Source organism: Anopheles stephensi, chromosome 2 (assembly GCF_013141755.1).
Source record: "Anopheles stephensi strain Indian chromosome 2, UCI_ANSTEP_V1.0, whole genome shotgun sequence".
Lineage (NCBI taxonomy): Eukaryota > Metazoa > Arthropoda > Insecta > Diptera > Culicidae > Anopheles > Anopheles stephensi.
The window spans coordinates 39958053-39973718 of record NC_050202.1 but is presented as its reverse complement, the minus strand read 5'-3'; the positions used below and the strand labels follow the sequence as shown (position 1 = coordinate 39973718).

General features: G+C 45.1%; 1 protein-coding gene across 5 annotated transcripts in view; it reads left to right on the top strand.

Moving 5' to 3' along the window:
- LOC118507882 (metastasis-associated protein MTA1) overlaps positions 1 to 15666 on the top strand; it is a 41809-nt gene that overhangs the window by 16606 nt on the left and 9537 nt on the right. For all 5 annotated transcript variants that reach the window (XM_036047111.1, XM_036047114.1, XM_036047112.1 and 2 more), the window contains exon 4: positions 4850 to 4957. In XM_036047111.1, the coding sequence (XP_035903004.1) occupies positions 4850 to 4957 (108 nt within the window). The remainder of the gene's footprint in view (positions 1 to 4849; positions 4958 to 15666) is intronic.

The following is a 15666-nucleotide window of genomic DNA, read 5'->3' as shown; positions in this document are numbered from 1 at the left end:
ACCCCCGGATCGAATTTGCATCGAAAAGTGCGTGCGTTGGTCCGTTGTCCGAATGGAGAGCAACTTGGTGGCCATTAGCAGCAAAACGGGAGGGGGGGGGGGGGGGACTGGAGTTGTGAACGTGTTTGTGTTGGTGGTTTTCCCTAGATTTTGGAGCCTTTTCCGACTGGCCATTGCCGAATGGTACTTCTACGTACACACACACATGCATTTCCACTGGGTCCTAGTGCCTGTTTCTCTTGACTCTCCCGGATGTCAGATGTCCCCTGGAAGGAAGGATGGAGCCGGTGAAGGTAGTTCCACTTTTCTACCATTCCAACCCAACCTAATGTAGAAGAATGAGAAAGAAGGGCTAGTTTGGTGAACCGGAAGAAGCAAACGGACCTCGAGGGCACACGTTATATTATACGAGATTTAGTGCAAATATGTGTTTCAAATATAACTTCCTGCTTACCTTGCTCCTTGGCGGCATCACCCTTTCAGTCTCACCGTTTTGCCGTAGTTTACCTCTTTGGGCGGCAGTGGTGTGGAGGATGTCAAAGCCAGCCAGCCAACCCAGCCGTCAGCGCTTTTATATGTTTCCCTCCTTAACGGCTTCGATAACCGCAAACGGTCGAAAATTCTCGTTAACTCTCGTCTCCCGATTTACACACGGGGACCATTGTGCGCGGCAGCGTATTGGTGTCCCATCGTGCATTGATCGATCGCGCCCCGGCCACAGGATTGCATTTTCGCGTTCACGTGCTGGTCTCGTCGGTCGGTATACCGTTTTGCAGTTAGGTTGCCAGTGTTCAGTTCCGGTGTCAACGTGCAATGAGACACTGTGAATTGAATAGTATGTAGAAGCTTCGGATTGTATATATTTTTAACTAGGTTTACGTTTCATGCGCCCGCATTTGACTTAGGAAGACGTTTGTTGATATGATAAAATGTGCTGCTCATGATAGGACGAAACCATTGACTCTTATGCCCACAGTGTCAGATCTTACGTTAGTTTAATATGTCGATGACCATTATAAATCGTTGCTGTGTTGACTACATCCAGATTTGTTATACATTCTGTATTCAATTGAACAAAATATTCTGGGGTTAGAGACTGGATTAGATCAGAGCTATTTTGGAAGGACTTAAATCTTAAATCTTAAATATTAATTCTGCGTTAGCTCGGCCAAGCAAGTTTGAGCTTTAGACAAAAATATGTGCCCGTCTATTTTTTATTGATACCACTTTATCCTCGAAACGTACCAATCAATCCTTTAAGGTGTAGTCGGTGCCTGTGAATTTGTTCTCCCCATTTGGAGTAAAGGATGCAACAAATTGAACTGTTCTTTTCTCTTTTGCCCGAGCGCACAGCAGCGAGCACAATGAATCGGTCGGACGGTCGGTCGGTTGGTCGGTCGGTTGGTCGGTCTGTCGGATGGTTTGCTTTAGTGTTGAGTTGGTTCTAGCGTTGGAGCACTCCAGAAGTAAAATATCCTTTCTTTGGCGCTAGTGCCTCCGCCATGAGCCGCGCGAACGTTGCGCGATTTTCATGTTGCTTCAATTGCATCCGTCCTTCCACCTTCATCATTCGGTGGCTCTGGCGGTGTGAGCTGCCCCAGTAGACTTCCTCTCTTTTCCGTCCCGCACACCGACACGCTGTGTGCGAAGAGCCTTTCTCCGAGTTTTCCCGGGGCTCGCGTTCACAGTCATCGTCGTCAACCGGGCCTCGCTGGTGACTAGTGATACACCTCATGCATCGGCATAGTAGGGATGGGAGACCCTCAACATCCTTTGCCGACAAAACACACGCGCCATCCGCTGGGCGAGCAGTGGTGGCGAGCTGTTGTACGTACGCGCGCGCGTATGTGTGTGTGTGTTCTCGCGGGCGTCGTATGTGCATCGTCCTGACATTCTCGCTGCCGCCCTCCTAGTAGCTCCACCAATCGTTCGCCTCCACCAACAAACTCCCACCGACCGTGTGTACATATAATTCGGAAGTTTTCCACACAAAATATGTTTATATAAAAGCGCAATCTTCCACCCGTCTGCTGCTGCACTCGTTGGGCGGGATGGATGCGAAGGCTCGAAACTAACTAAACTTTCCTCCATGTGCAGGTTGGTGCACACACACGGTTCGTTGTTTGTGGTGTGGGATAGGGACCATCGAGGGCGGCATTGGGATGGGACAGTGGTTCGTCTTTCCGCTCTGCATCACCATCGCCCCTTGCCTGGTCTTGCTTAACCGATGGATGCACTGGTGTGCAATAAAGATACGCACGTGTACATATGTATAGAAAATCTCTAAAAGTATGAGGTAGTTGCGTTGAGTGAGATTCGGATGCATATAAACTCTTGTGCCTGTACGCATTCGACATGCCCGGGTTGGTTAGTTTGGTGCTGGCGGTGGAAGCATTGGGGGTAGCCCACGGGTCACTCGCTCTCCACCCGCTCCACCGGAAGCCCGGGGTTTGATTTTGAATTGATTTCGCGGAAGGTTCGGGCGAACCACCTTCGCTGATGCTGCGGGATGCGAGACGACGACCGATGCAGAGAAAGTGTGCTGATGCATCGGTGCATCTCCAAGCTCAGAGAGCAGCTGGTTTTCTGTGCCGGGCCAGAGCTTGAGCCCGTACGCAAGGAGGAGAGACTAGCTGAAATACAGTGACCTAGGGAGAAGATTAGACCATTGTGCGTATGATACGAAAGCCCGCGTACGCATACATATTGAAGCGGAGCATAGACACAGAAGTTGCATGTTAAAGCCCACACCGTCCCGATGCAGCTATGCACCTATGCATGATTGGTTGGTGCATCATCGTTCCATCGTTGGATGCGAGAGCTTTTCTTTTGAAGCGAGAAATCGCTTCCAGCGGCGGCAGACTTGTGTTGCGTGAGCTGGCTGGCATGCTGGCTGGCTAGCGGGGTACCGAGGGAAGTGGAATATGGTGGCCGATGCATTTATTTCTCCTGTACCGTTTTCAACGCTAACTCGGGCACCGTTGTTGCTGTTGTTGTTTTATGGTTGCATATTGAAATGAAGGCCCAGCCACCCATGTCTGTGGTGTTGGTCGGCAAAGGTGCTCTCAGGTACATCGAAACGATCTTTGAATACGCACGGGCACGCACGCACCGGTCGTCCGATCGAATGAACGATTTTCGGATAGTTTCGTTAAATATGCCCTCGTGTCTTTTCGTCCCTTTTTAGGGGAACACGGAGCTTCCATGTTAGTCTAGTTTGTGCAGGCGTTGAGATTATTGATTTTCTGTCTAGCTAAATCGGAAGGTTTGGAAATATATAACCAAACCCAGCGCATGGTGCATGGAATTAAATGGCACCAACGCTTATTTCAATGTCGGGATCTAGCAAGTTGTTGTACTCCTTGTACGTGATTTAGAAGCAAGTGTTGGATTGATGCATTATTAGTTACTTTAGCCCTTAAAATAATCTTTAATTAAACTATTGCAATTAAATTTCAAATGCATTTTTATGTCTATGTCTCTATTGGAAGCACCAAGTTTTCGACAATACGAATAGGTATGGCGTCGTCAATTTCATAGTAGAAAAAGTACAAACTGTCTTGAATATATTTATTGTAAATTATAAAATCTACTAGTGCAATTGTAAACATAACCGAGCATGCCTGGACTTAGGCAAACACCAGGGAAGAAATGACCTGTGCTTATTGTACGGCATCAGCATAAGAGACGCTGAGAACACGGCGACGAGCCGTCTTACAGATTGCATGCCTTATGTCACCTATCGTTATGGATGACTTGAAGGAACTTTGAAGTGAAGGAACAGTTTTGGTAAATTGTCCTAAGTTTATATTCTTTTTTGAAGAAATAACAACAATTATCGTTACAGTCTTACTAGGTGAAATGATATTCAAAAACTGTAGTATGACCAATAACAGCAGTCACAATACTCCAGGTGGATGCAGTTTTGAAAGGCTCTAAGACATGAATCCATCCGTAATATATCTAATCAAAGTTTTAAGGTGCAATGCTTCATATCGAATGTATGAGCGAGTCAGGCAAGATCTTGAGCGGTTTTCTAATATAAATGATTCATATTATTATCGTTATAACTAAAATGCTTTATAAGTCAGCTCTGAGCTCTAGCACTTCAACCTTGCAAGACCACTGCGAGGCTTACATCTGTGGCTTCCTTGATTTGATTAACGTTTAGCTGGTCGTGGATACGATAGGGCGATTCGGATCATACTAGATACCGATCCCTTGATCGTGTACGTAATTATCGCCGCTGCCATTATATGCCACTGGACCATATTTAACTACTCTTTAATGCAATAATTGCTTTTTGTTGTTATTGTGATGAACGATGCGAATAGGGGTTTCAAGCGAGGAACATCTCGTTTATACCACTTTATGTACTGATACTGATCCAACATGGGAACAAAAATGTCTCAAGACTTCAAGGAGACACGATTACGCTATTTTCAATCAAACTTTAGTTGCATAGCTTCCGAAACCTCCATAAGCTAATATAAGCGTAGAAGAAAGTGGAATGTTGCAAAAAAGTTGGGATGCAACTGCGAAATCGTAATCATGCACTAGTTATCTACCGTTAGAAACTTCTGCGCGGCATATCGAAGACACGGGAAACAGTACGTGGGGATGAATGAAGAGGATGGATGAAGCTGTGATCTTCCCACGGATAAGTGAAGCAGGCTCTCGAAGGAGGAGAGCGAAGAAAAAGTGTTAGGACGCGCGTTCCTTCATGCAAAGGCGCACATCAGCATGCTCGTTGAAACGAGCGAACGAATCCTTCATCTCATCTTATCGGTGTTTCGTGTTTTATTTTACTTTATTTTTCCCTCTCCTTTCGCTCTCTTTCTCTTTCCAGTGGCCACATCCGAGGACTCCCCGGCGGCGATGAAGTTGAAGAAAATGTGGCTCAAGACACCCGTCAGCGAAGAGCAAGCCGCCCAGGCGGTACTGGATCCTGCCCTAGGTTAGTGTTTTCTCATTTTTCTCACTTTTTCCCAATTTGATATCTTTGTTTTCCGCGCCCGCTCGCCATGCCATGCTGCCGGAGTCAAGTATGGCATGCTAAATTTTCAATTTCGAATCTTAAACAAGAAGTACACAGAACTGTGAACCCAGGGACTTTGCGCTGCAGTGTGGCTCTCTGCCGCCGGTATGGTTTGGCGCTGTCGTTGCGAGCGTCAAGATCAAGTGTAACACGAAAAGATGCTAAGACACGGTAGACGAACGATGAGCCAAGCCACTCAGAAAGCGATAGCAACCTGTTTGTGTGTGTGTGTGTGTGTGTGCTTGTACGCCGCACACCCGAGATACTGCTGCAGGATATTCAAAGTTTTTAAGACGCTGGAAAACTGCTTATCGGTGGCACCACCATCATCAGTTGTTGGGTGGAAGATAGTCTCGTTATTTTAAGGCTACTTGTGTTAACCATGCGACGGCCATGGTGATGGTGATGCCCGAACTTCAAGCGGGATGGACCCTTAGCCGGGGTAAAGTTTTTATTTGATTGAAACCTTCCAGAGGTCGGTCGGTTAGCGTGCCCAAAATACCGATCTCTCCAAAGGCCGTTCGCCCTACCTGAATCGAGAAGATAATTACAGTTTGGGCGGAAGGTATGCAGTCGCGGAACGAATATTTGGCCTAAATCGAAGCGGCGACTACCATCGCAACAATTTGCCATCGTCTTTCGAGTTTCCGCTGGTGGTGGTCGGTCGGTCGGTCGGTCGGTCGGTCGATTCTTCAACGCATTTCGCGCATTTACTGGCTCTATGATAGTCTCTGCGGTACGAATTTTCGTTTCGATGCTGTGAAAGCTGCCACTCGTGCATCTGATGGGAATGAATTCTGGTTTTTCAGTTTGGGCGTGGTTGGAATGTTCAGTTACGTGTGTGTGTGTGTTTCTTTTTTCCTGCTTAGCTAATTTGCATGCGAACAACTCAAGTTCATCACGAGGTAGTAATTAGGGAATTATCGTACTTTATTTTCGTGCTCCCTTTGCATCATCAGCTTCTTTGGCGAGGATTGATTATCGTGATCAATGTGTAATTTGAACCATAATATCCAGTCGTTAAACAAACTAACGTCGTTTAACTATTTAAACTAAAGAAGTCTGATAATACTTCACCACACCTCGCTGTCGCTTACTACACTTAAAAGTTTGAGTATTGTTTAATCGAGCACACTTTGTGTCCCTTATCTACCGCCTCTCGCGCTTTGTCCTGTGACCCCTCATTATGGTCCAGAATCCCAGTCGATAAAAAATTGCCTCAAAAAAGGGGTTAGCGCAACAGGAATTAAATTTCAAAACACGTGCCCCGGGGATCGAGTGAAAGGATGAAAAAAGGGGAAAAAGCTGTCGTTGCCCGTGGTTCTCATTTCTTTTCACACCTTTCCACCACCGAGGGTGGCCGAGCGAAGAAAAAAAAATACTTCGGTGACAAAATGTTTAAAAAACAGCACTTACGAAAACTGTCCGCCAGTCGGAGGAAAGTGTTGCTGAGTTTGGTCTGCATGCAGAGACCAGCATCATCTCTTGGTGGACGAAAAAGGAAGCAAACAAAGTTTCCACTTGTCGTTACCGACAAGAGATTAACGGGGGAAGAGTTTTGCTGGTGTGTGTAAGAGTGTGCTGGGTAAGGATTCTCCTGCTGCTGCAATGATTTCTGTCTAGTTATGGACAGCTTTTTTTGTGCGACAATTATTATTCCTTTTTTTTATCTACAGTAATACTATTTTGCAATGAGATTTCCGTAAATTATATACATAATTATGCCCTGGTGTTATGTATGACATGGTTTTGTTCCATAAGATTTCATAAAAAATTTTGAGTCAATTGGAAGAATGTTTCAAATGGTTGCAAATCCGTTGTGGAACTTTGCAATCATACAATGGACTCTTGCATTCAGTGGGGGAGATGCCAACGCGGCTATGGAACACGGCAGGACCGGGGTACAAATCTCATCCGAGCCGTTCCCCCACAGGTTCCCCATCCAGCTTTGCGGTATCAACAAGTCTTGCCAGAAATGGCAGGCATGATCTAAGAGATTAAAGACGTCTTAAAGAGCCGAGCCAAGAAAGAAGAAGAAGAAGATTCGCAACAGGCTTGCCAATATTATATTGGCAATATTGTATAACGTGTTATAATAATTTTCTACTAATCATTTAAAATCGGGGCGGTCCGGTGGTCGAGGCGACAGCGGCGCCGGTCTTCACACGGCAGGGCCGGGGTTCAAATCCCATCCAGACCGCCTCCCCGTACGAAAGGCTGACTACTTTTCTACGGGTAAAATTGAGTCACAGAAAGCCAGAAATGGCAGGCCAAGACCTCTCGAGGTTGTAGTGCCACAGAAGAAGAAGAAAAATCATTTAAAATATTCTCCTTAGTGATTCAAATCAAAGGAATGCATATTTCAGGATGAGAAAAATACGACAAATACCTTTTAGACGATGTGGAATGTTATTTTTGTTTTATTCTCATATGTTTCTCACTTATTTTATGGATAGTTACATTTGATATTTTTTACGTTTCCTTTGTGTGTGTTGAAGGTTTCACAAAAGCTTTTCTATTGAATTTTATTTGTTCGGAGGTATATTTTCTTTGTCATTATATTAATACAACTTCTTGCGATTTGCTCATCCTATGAGTCTCGTTGATGATGATGCCAAGACCCAAGGCCTCTATAAAAGAAGCTTAATCAAAAATCGGTTCTATCAACACCTCCTATCATGTCCCACGTTTATTTTATCAACATCATTAACATTAGTTACACTATTCCACTTTATATAACATGACTTTCATAATAACTACATCCTTTCCAATTCGCTAATTCAACCAACCAATTCTGAGCAACAGGCTAGTTTTTCTCTAGAGTGTCCCACATGTGTCTCGAATCTGCGTAATTCTAATGTCACGAATTTTCGATTCCATGTAGGCCGCGTGGCAAAGTGACCAATGTTCTAATGATATGCTCTCCCGCATCGACTGCTCTTTAGAACCGGATATTGGAAGCTGTTTCCGGGGTGCAAATGTATGTGCACATGTGTGCATGTATATGTATATACATATAATCAATCTGCGGTGGCGGTAATAGAATGTACTGGGAACACAGGCGATCGGAGGAGGGCCTCAGCTCCTTTCATCTGAGCTCAAAATTAAAGATACACACATGCGCGTCCTTCCTTTCTGGCAGGGTGGAACGGTGGTTGGGCAGATTTGTTAGCGCAAAAGCAGCCATGATGTTACCCACATTCATTCAACCCGGGATTTGATCTCTTCTCTCGCCACCCAACCCGATGTTCATCACTGCACTGGTTGTGGAGCAAAAGGGAGGTCTCGCGGTGTTTCGTTTGTTTGCATTCTGTTGGCAACTGGATAAGCCGAAAGGAAATGTGAAAACAAGCGATCGTGGTGGAAGGGGTGGCGGCGGTGGGGGGTTTGAATGTGGAAGTATGGGTGAATGTAAGATAGGGAGAAGAATGGAGAAAGTACGCAGAGGGTAAGGTGAGTAAGTGTCGTCATGTGTTGTCTGTGACGTTGCCAAACTAACCGTATGCCGGTAGCGTAGAATTTCATTTCCTTTCTCTCTATCCAGCTCTCTTGAACGGTATTCTATGATTTCCATACGCGTTTGGTCGATCGGCAGGTTGGTGCTGTGACCGCGGATGCAGTCTCGGAAAACTGTAATATGTCTCTTCGTGCTGTCTGGTCCAAGCGATATGGGTAGCTTACTCGATATGTCTTGTTCCGGTGTGGCGTGTTGTCAATGTCGAGGCAAAACCAGTTTCGAGTTACATTTACAATCGTCGATCCAGGTTCACGACGATCTTATCCCAAGGGCCAGAGGGACATGTTACGCGCTTGTTCGACGACTCCGATGAGCTCTATCAGCCAACAACTGCTGCACACATATCAATGGGACGACATCATCACACCGGCATCCCCGTGTCCATCGGTTAGTCGCGTGCGATCCTTGTAGCCGTGTACTGATAAGTTTGTAGACCAAAACCGCTCTTGGAGAAATGTTAAATAAGCGCAAGTAACTTATTGGCGGCTATTGCTCCGAGTTATAATTGTTTAAGCAATTCATTCAACATTATCCATTGAGCAGCTCTCAAACAAACTTATCAATCCGGCTTGCACTGTCGCAGTACACGCGGTGCTGTATATACGTTTTACCAGGATAACGCACCGATCGCGCGCACACGTACACAGCAGCATCGATTCGCATCGTCGGTTGATGGCTCGGTGCTTCAAACGTTGACCCCATCCGTCCCTCAACCCCGATTTCAACCCTTCCCCCGGCCATGGCTTCATGGCTCCATGGCTCTCGTTCCTCCTTATTGCTGCTTTGGTATGTGTGTGAGTGTGTGCCAGTCTCTGTGTGAGCGAGTTTGTCGCGGACGCAAGAATGAGGAAATGCGACGAAATATATATCGCCTGGCGATGGCTTTTCCTGATGTTCTAAGGTCCCCTGTTTCCATCCTCCATTTCGGGGACTCCAACCACCACCGCGTTCAGTTGGCTGTGCGGGGTGGATCTGTTCATGTCCTTTTTCACACAGCGAGCATTCTTCTTTTACGCGATCGACTCCTCGTCCTCCGATGGATGGTTAGATGGTTGGTTGGTTGGTTTGTTAGCGTTTTCTCACCGGAACTGAGTTGTTGTTGTTGTTGGCGTCGCTGTGAGCTTTACGTTGTGTCCTCCGGCACACATACAGTGCACACAAACATACGTACCTGCACACGTACACATGAGTACAATTTCAGTGCAATACAGTTAACTGGTACACTGCAACAGCACCGCCATGTTGTGTTGCGCCGAGTATGGCCAGCCTTGGTTCTTCTTTTGCATCTCCTGATGTTGGGAGAAATTCACCCACCACCACCACCACCATCACCACCCACTAGTGTTTCTTCTTCTCGGTAGAGCTTCTCACTTCCTCTGCCTATCATCATGAGCATCGAATACAAATTTTACCAATTTCTCTATCCCTTTACTGCTGGTGGGGTCGGTCAGGGTGGTGGGTGGTCAGGAAAAGGGAAGCGGATTTTCTCGTCCCATCGTTGGTCATGGTAGTTCCGTTTTTCAAGACCTCTCGCGCGCGTATTTTCCGCTCCTTCCATCTTACGAAATTGGGAGCATGATTTCGTGAGGTGGAGGTTCTCTTTGAGCCGCTGACTTTTGTGTTCGATGTATGCAGAAAATAATGTAAACCCGAACTCGCCCTTTCCTCCACCTGCCTTATGCTTTCTCTCGCTTTCTCTCTCTCTCGCTCTCTCTCTCTCTCTCTCTCTCTCTCGCAAGTGCACATTTCGCGAACACTAGCGCAGCTGCTAGTCCACTTGTAGTCGTTCTGTCTCCTAGTTTCCCACCGCCATTTTCATTCCAGTAACTTCCACCCACTGGTGGCGCGTTGGGTGGGTTTTCGGCTTTAACAATTTCACTTTTGCGGCAGCGCCCTCTGCCACTCTCAATGTACTTTCCACCATGCTTCTCCTGCACCACGTTCTCGCATCCAGCAGCCTCCATTCTTGATCCCTTTTTGCGGCTCTCCTCTAGAACGGTTCTTCCAACTGCCTGTGCTCGCTTTCCACCTTGTCCTCCTCTGGCCCTCCAAATGGATCAGCAATGAATTTTCCGTTCCCCTCCCGTCCTTCGCCATTCCTTGGTCCATTTTATCCACCGTACAGGCGTCCGAAACTCCATCAGCAAACTTTATTCAACGCTCTCTGGACGGCTGCAAAACTTGGCTCAATACATCCGAGATGTGAACCGCTCGGGTGGTAGTAGGATGTACGAGGTAGTAGTACCACCACCCCCTTCACCCTTCGGCCATCCGCACCCCCACGCCACGGTTCGACCAATAATTCTTTCCTTCTTGTGTCGCGCAAACCACCGAAGCTCAATGCGCTTTCTCCTTCCCTCGCTCTGCTGTTGGTGTATTTTCGGTGGCTTTCGTTAGCGGAAATGCTTTAGTATCGCGTTTTTTGTGTCCTTTCGTTTTGGGTGGTGGTGCTCCGTTTCGTCGTGGATAGGGTGAAACAAGTTGGGATGAGAATGGATATATACGAATGAGTGTGTGTGTGCCGATATGCGGTGGTGTAAAGGAAGAAAGGGCTTGATTTGTGGGGCGTCGTACTGAAAATGAAAAACTCACGGGGAAAAGCGACAAAAAGGGAAATGAACAAACACAGACAAATGCAAAAAAAACTTCCGTCGTCGATGATAAAAAGAATGGAATGGAATGGAATTACGCACTCGTTTTGTTGTTTGTATTCTTAGGTTTTCTTTGTGCCCTGCTCGTGTTTGGTGTTGATCTTCTTGCCACTATTTAGATGAGTGATGATAATACAATGATTACTTGTAGGCACCTGAATTTAAAAAGCTATGTTAAATTAAATAGCGTATATGAAACATAGAGTAGAATATGCTGTTTTGAATTTTCTTTCCAATGTTACGTTTGTTCATGTTGTTCAAATGCATGTTTCCTTTTGCCGTAATCAATCCAAATGTTTGGTAAAGGAATTCATTACTTTATTTTTTATTTTGCTTTCATCTCATTTTTATAATAACGAAGTCATCTAAGTGTAGAAATAATAAATAGAGGGTGTTTCAGTTGATAAGGCAATAGCATCCATTTTTATGGCAGGCTTCTTAGATGGAATGGAAAACAAAGCTAGTTGATATGGAAACGGCTTCAGATTACAAGAAAATCAAATACCTTTTATTAGGATGACCTCAGATGATATTCTCATAGTAGCCGTTGATATTGTACACGTCCTTTCAGCGCTCGGGAAAGTGCGTGCAATATCAACGGCTACTATAAGATTATCAGCTGAGGAACTCACAATAAAAGGTATTTGATTTCCGTATTTTTTCCGTTTCCATGAAATGGATGCTATTGCCTTATCAACTGAAAAACCCTGTAAGCCAAGGTCTTTAGGCTTACTTACCTAACTTGAGAATAGAGTGAAAAAAAATGCATTGACGATGATAATGATTTAGAACACAAACGCGAAGAAAACAAACGACTTTTTTAATTAATTATAAATCTTGGCAGCATTAATCCTTCAAATCACCCACGGTCTAGCTCTTTTGTTTGCAAATCCAACATCCTGGTCTTTCTGGGGGACATGACGGATTGGGCCTTTTGGTGCTTTTTCTTTTATTACGTGACCAGCCCATCGGAACCCGGCAAGTCCGATATTCCGGTGAGAACGCCGTACAACCATGGTGATACCATCGTGACACAAACGTGAGATCACCGTACATATTCGTCATTATTAGACTCCTGCATTGTCCTGTCAATTGCACACAGGGCAAAAAATCCTACTGATCATCTTTCTCTCAAATGTTCTTAAAAAGGGTTTCGTCAGATCAGTGACAGAGTCCATACCTCATAGGTGCTGGGACTATAAAATTCTTAGTATAAATATTCTATACAACGCTAACAATACGGCAGCTGACAGTAATAATAAATAAATATTCCATACAGCTTGGTCCGTCGTGACAGATATTTTAAGTGGAGATGGCTGTAATATGGCTTGTCATCGGTATTGACTGTTGATACGTGAAATTTAAAGGTCCATTCACCTATCGGTACAATTTTTTCTTCTTTCTTGGCACTATAACCTCGAAAGGTTTCGGCCTGCCATTTCTGGCTTTCTGTGACTTGATTTTACCCGTAGCATAGTAGTCAGCCCTGCGTACGGAGAAGCGGTGCCAACATCGTTTGTGTTTTGTTGTTTTGAGGGCTTCCGAAAGTACGTAGGAGGATCTAAAAACTATCAAATTATGTAGCTTAACTAAATTCTGATGCATTATTATATTAGTGATAAAATGTATGTTGTAAGTTATGAATTCAATGAAAAGGGCCCTCATAGAGAAGACTTCTGCTTTTTTATTGGTTTTGAGTGCTACAACATCTAGCTCTCTCCCATAATTGGTTTCCTTAACATAGTTTATTCGATGGCCGAGTCTATAACGACACCGGTCTTCCCCCGGCAGAACCGGTTGTCTCATGCTCTGTCCCAAGTGTACCCCGCTCGTGAGGACTGACTATTCAACAACGTAATATAATAATTAAAAGAAAAATTTGATTATTTTCTTATTGATTACTCTCCGACGTTCTACACTTTAAATTTTTCACTCTTTTGCTTATAAATTTGATTGCAAATAAAATTCCTCCAAGATAACAAACGTGCCGCAATTGATTAGCATTCTGAAACATGTAATGGAGAAAACGACTGACATTGTTGCAAGACAAAAAAACTAACAGCGCCTCTTAAAGCGCTGTAAAGCGAAACAACTGATCGATGTGATGCATTTCGCATTTCAGAAATATTGAAGTATTCCAATCTCATCGACACGGGTCGGCATTGTATTGTGTGTGTTCGGAAGGTGGTAGACCGGTCCGCCACTTGATCGGTTGTTAAAAATCGCTCCCGAAAACATTAAAGTGTGGAAAATTGGGCAATAATAATGTGTGTCGGTGTTGTGCGGTGTGCTGTGGGGGGTGTATATCGCTGACATTGGAAATCAGATGCTCCATTTTACGATGAACAATCTGCGATGCATGCGGCCCGTGTCAATTCAATGTTTCAATGTTGCACCGACAGCGAATGAAACGATTCGATCGAAACACGCCGAGCACGCCGTGATGAATAAATCACACTAACCAGGTGCAGCGTGGGACCGACCGGGAAACACACTCGCCTGGCGCACCGAGAGCACGCGGCGATGGATGGAAATGGAGCATAATAATTATGTTTTGGTGGCACCATCCGCCGGCCTGCTGCACCGAACGGGCTGGTCTGGTGTTTTTATTTCATCTTTTTAATATAGCTTTTATCATCACTTGTTGAACGGGCGACAATTGTTAGCAGAAACACGGGTGGAAATTGCGGTTTTGCGGTTGACCACCGAGCGGTCAACTCAAGCGGTGTGTGTGGGTTTTTTTTCTTTCCTTTTGCAATATAATTGGTTCACTGTCCTCTCTGTGTGCAAGGTGTGGGGGGCGACACGTGTGCGTATAATTTTGATTATTGATTTTGTGCTTTAAACGAATTTAAATGCTACTTTAATGTAATAAAAAAAATACACTCATTCGTTTTTCAACGATCAAATGTGGGGCATTGATTAACTTGTGTAATAGGTTCAGGGAGAATCGGATTGTTGTTTTTGGTTTCACTTCTTGATGCAATGAATATTGCGAGTTATTATCCGAAGTTGCGTAGAGTTTGTTTTGGAGAATGAGCTCTTAACTGAGGAAATTGCTCCACTTAAAACACCTGTCGCGATAGACCAAGCTAAAACTGTATACTGTGGAAAATTTGCAGTCCCAGTACTCATTATGCCTCGTTTATCGCAGTATGTGTAACAGTCCGGTGTCCGAGAAAACATCGGCACCAGTCACATCTAGGCTGCATACCCGAACGCAGGTCTGACTATCCAGCTGCGGGTAAAATCAAGTCACAGAAAGCCAGAAATGACAAACCGATACCTTTCAAGGTTATAGTAGCAAAGAAGATCAGCCTTGCTAGGCTCCAGTGGGCTGGTCATGTCATGAGAATGACACCAGACGACCGAGCCAATAAATTCTTTTTAAGTTGTCCACAGGGACAGAACAGGTGTGATGGGCTCAAATTGAGATAGAGTGATGGCGATTATTATTATCAAAGTTTAAACAAACGGGTCCGGTCCGGTGGCCGAGGCGATAACGGTGCCAGTCTTCCAGCGAACGGACCGGGGAACAAATCCCATCCAAAACGTCTCCCTTTTCGCAGGACAGACTACCTAGCTACGGATAAAATCACAGAAAGCCAGGCCCACAACATACGGAAATACAGCAATACGACATTATGTTGGACTTTTTTTACCCCTAATGCAATATTGTATTCCTTGCTACATTTATGTTTCAACGATGTGAACACTTTCATTATCTTCACAGCAACTTTTTATCAACATTGACCTAAACTGTTTTTCCTTTTTAAATTTTGAAAATAAGCTTCAAAACTGAAGGTTCCCGGAATTGAAAAACGCGTTATGAGAGATTGATTGTAAAACATAAACTAGGTATTCTGGGAATCAGGAAGTTTAACGTAGTTATATTTCGCCATTTTGATATAAACTTTTCATTTTTAGGAGAGAACAAGCGTAACCCCGAAACCATCATACACGCACACACCACAACCCATTAAAGGTTAGCTTTGGCCTGGGAAGGACGCGATTTGCGGACTGCGCCCATATCGTTTCGTCGAACACACATTAGAAGCATTCTCGAGAGAGATTGCGACGCGCCATCTATTACCAGGCTCACGGTACTACGGTACTTCCCTTTCTCCAACTGGACGGTTGATCAGTTGCGTTTGCCGTTTATGCTCCGTTGCTTGGATGGATACCTCACCACAAGTCATCTCGCTTGTTCGGTGCTGGCAGCGTGCACATGTGTGGGATGTATCGCGCAAATGTGTGCGTAGCGGGTATGTAAATCCTCTAACCGAAAGGGCGACCGGATACAGCCACAGCCAACCGAACCAGAGCAGCAGCATATCGGGGCCCGGATCCTTTTTTCATCTCCACTCGCGAAAATGGGTTTTCCCACTACCATCCAATCCTTCCATTACGTTTTCCCGCCAATCACCACCTCTCCACCACAGTACCCGGTATTCCGGAAT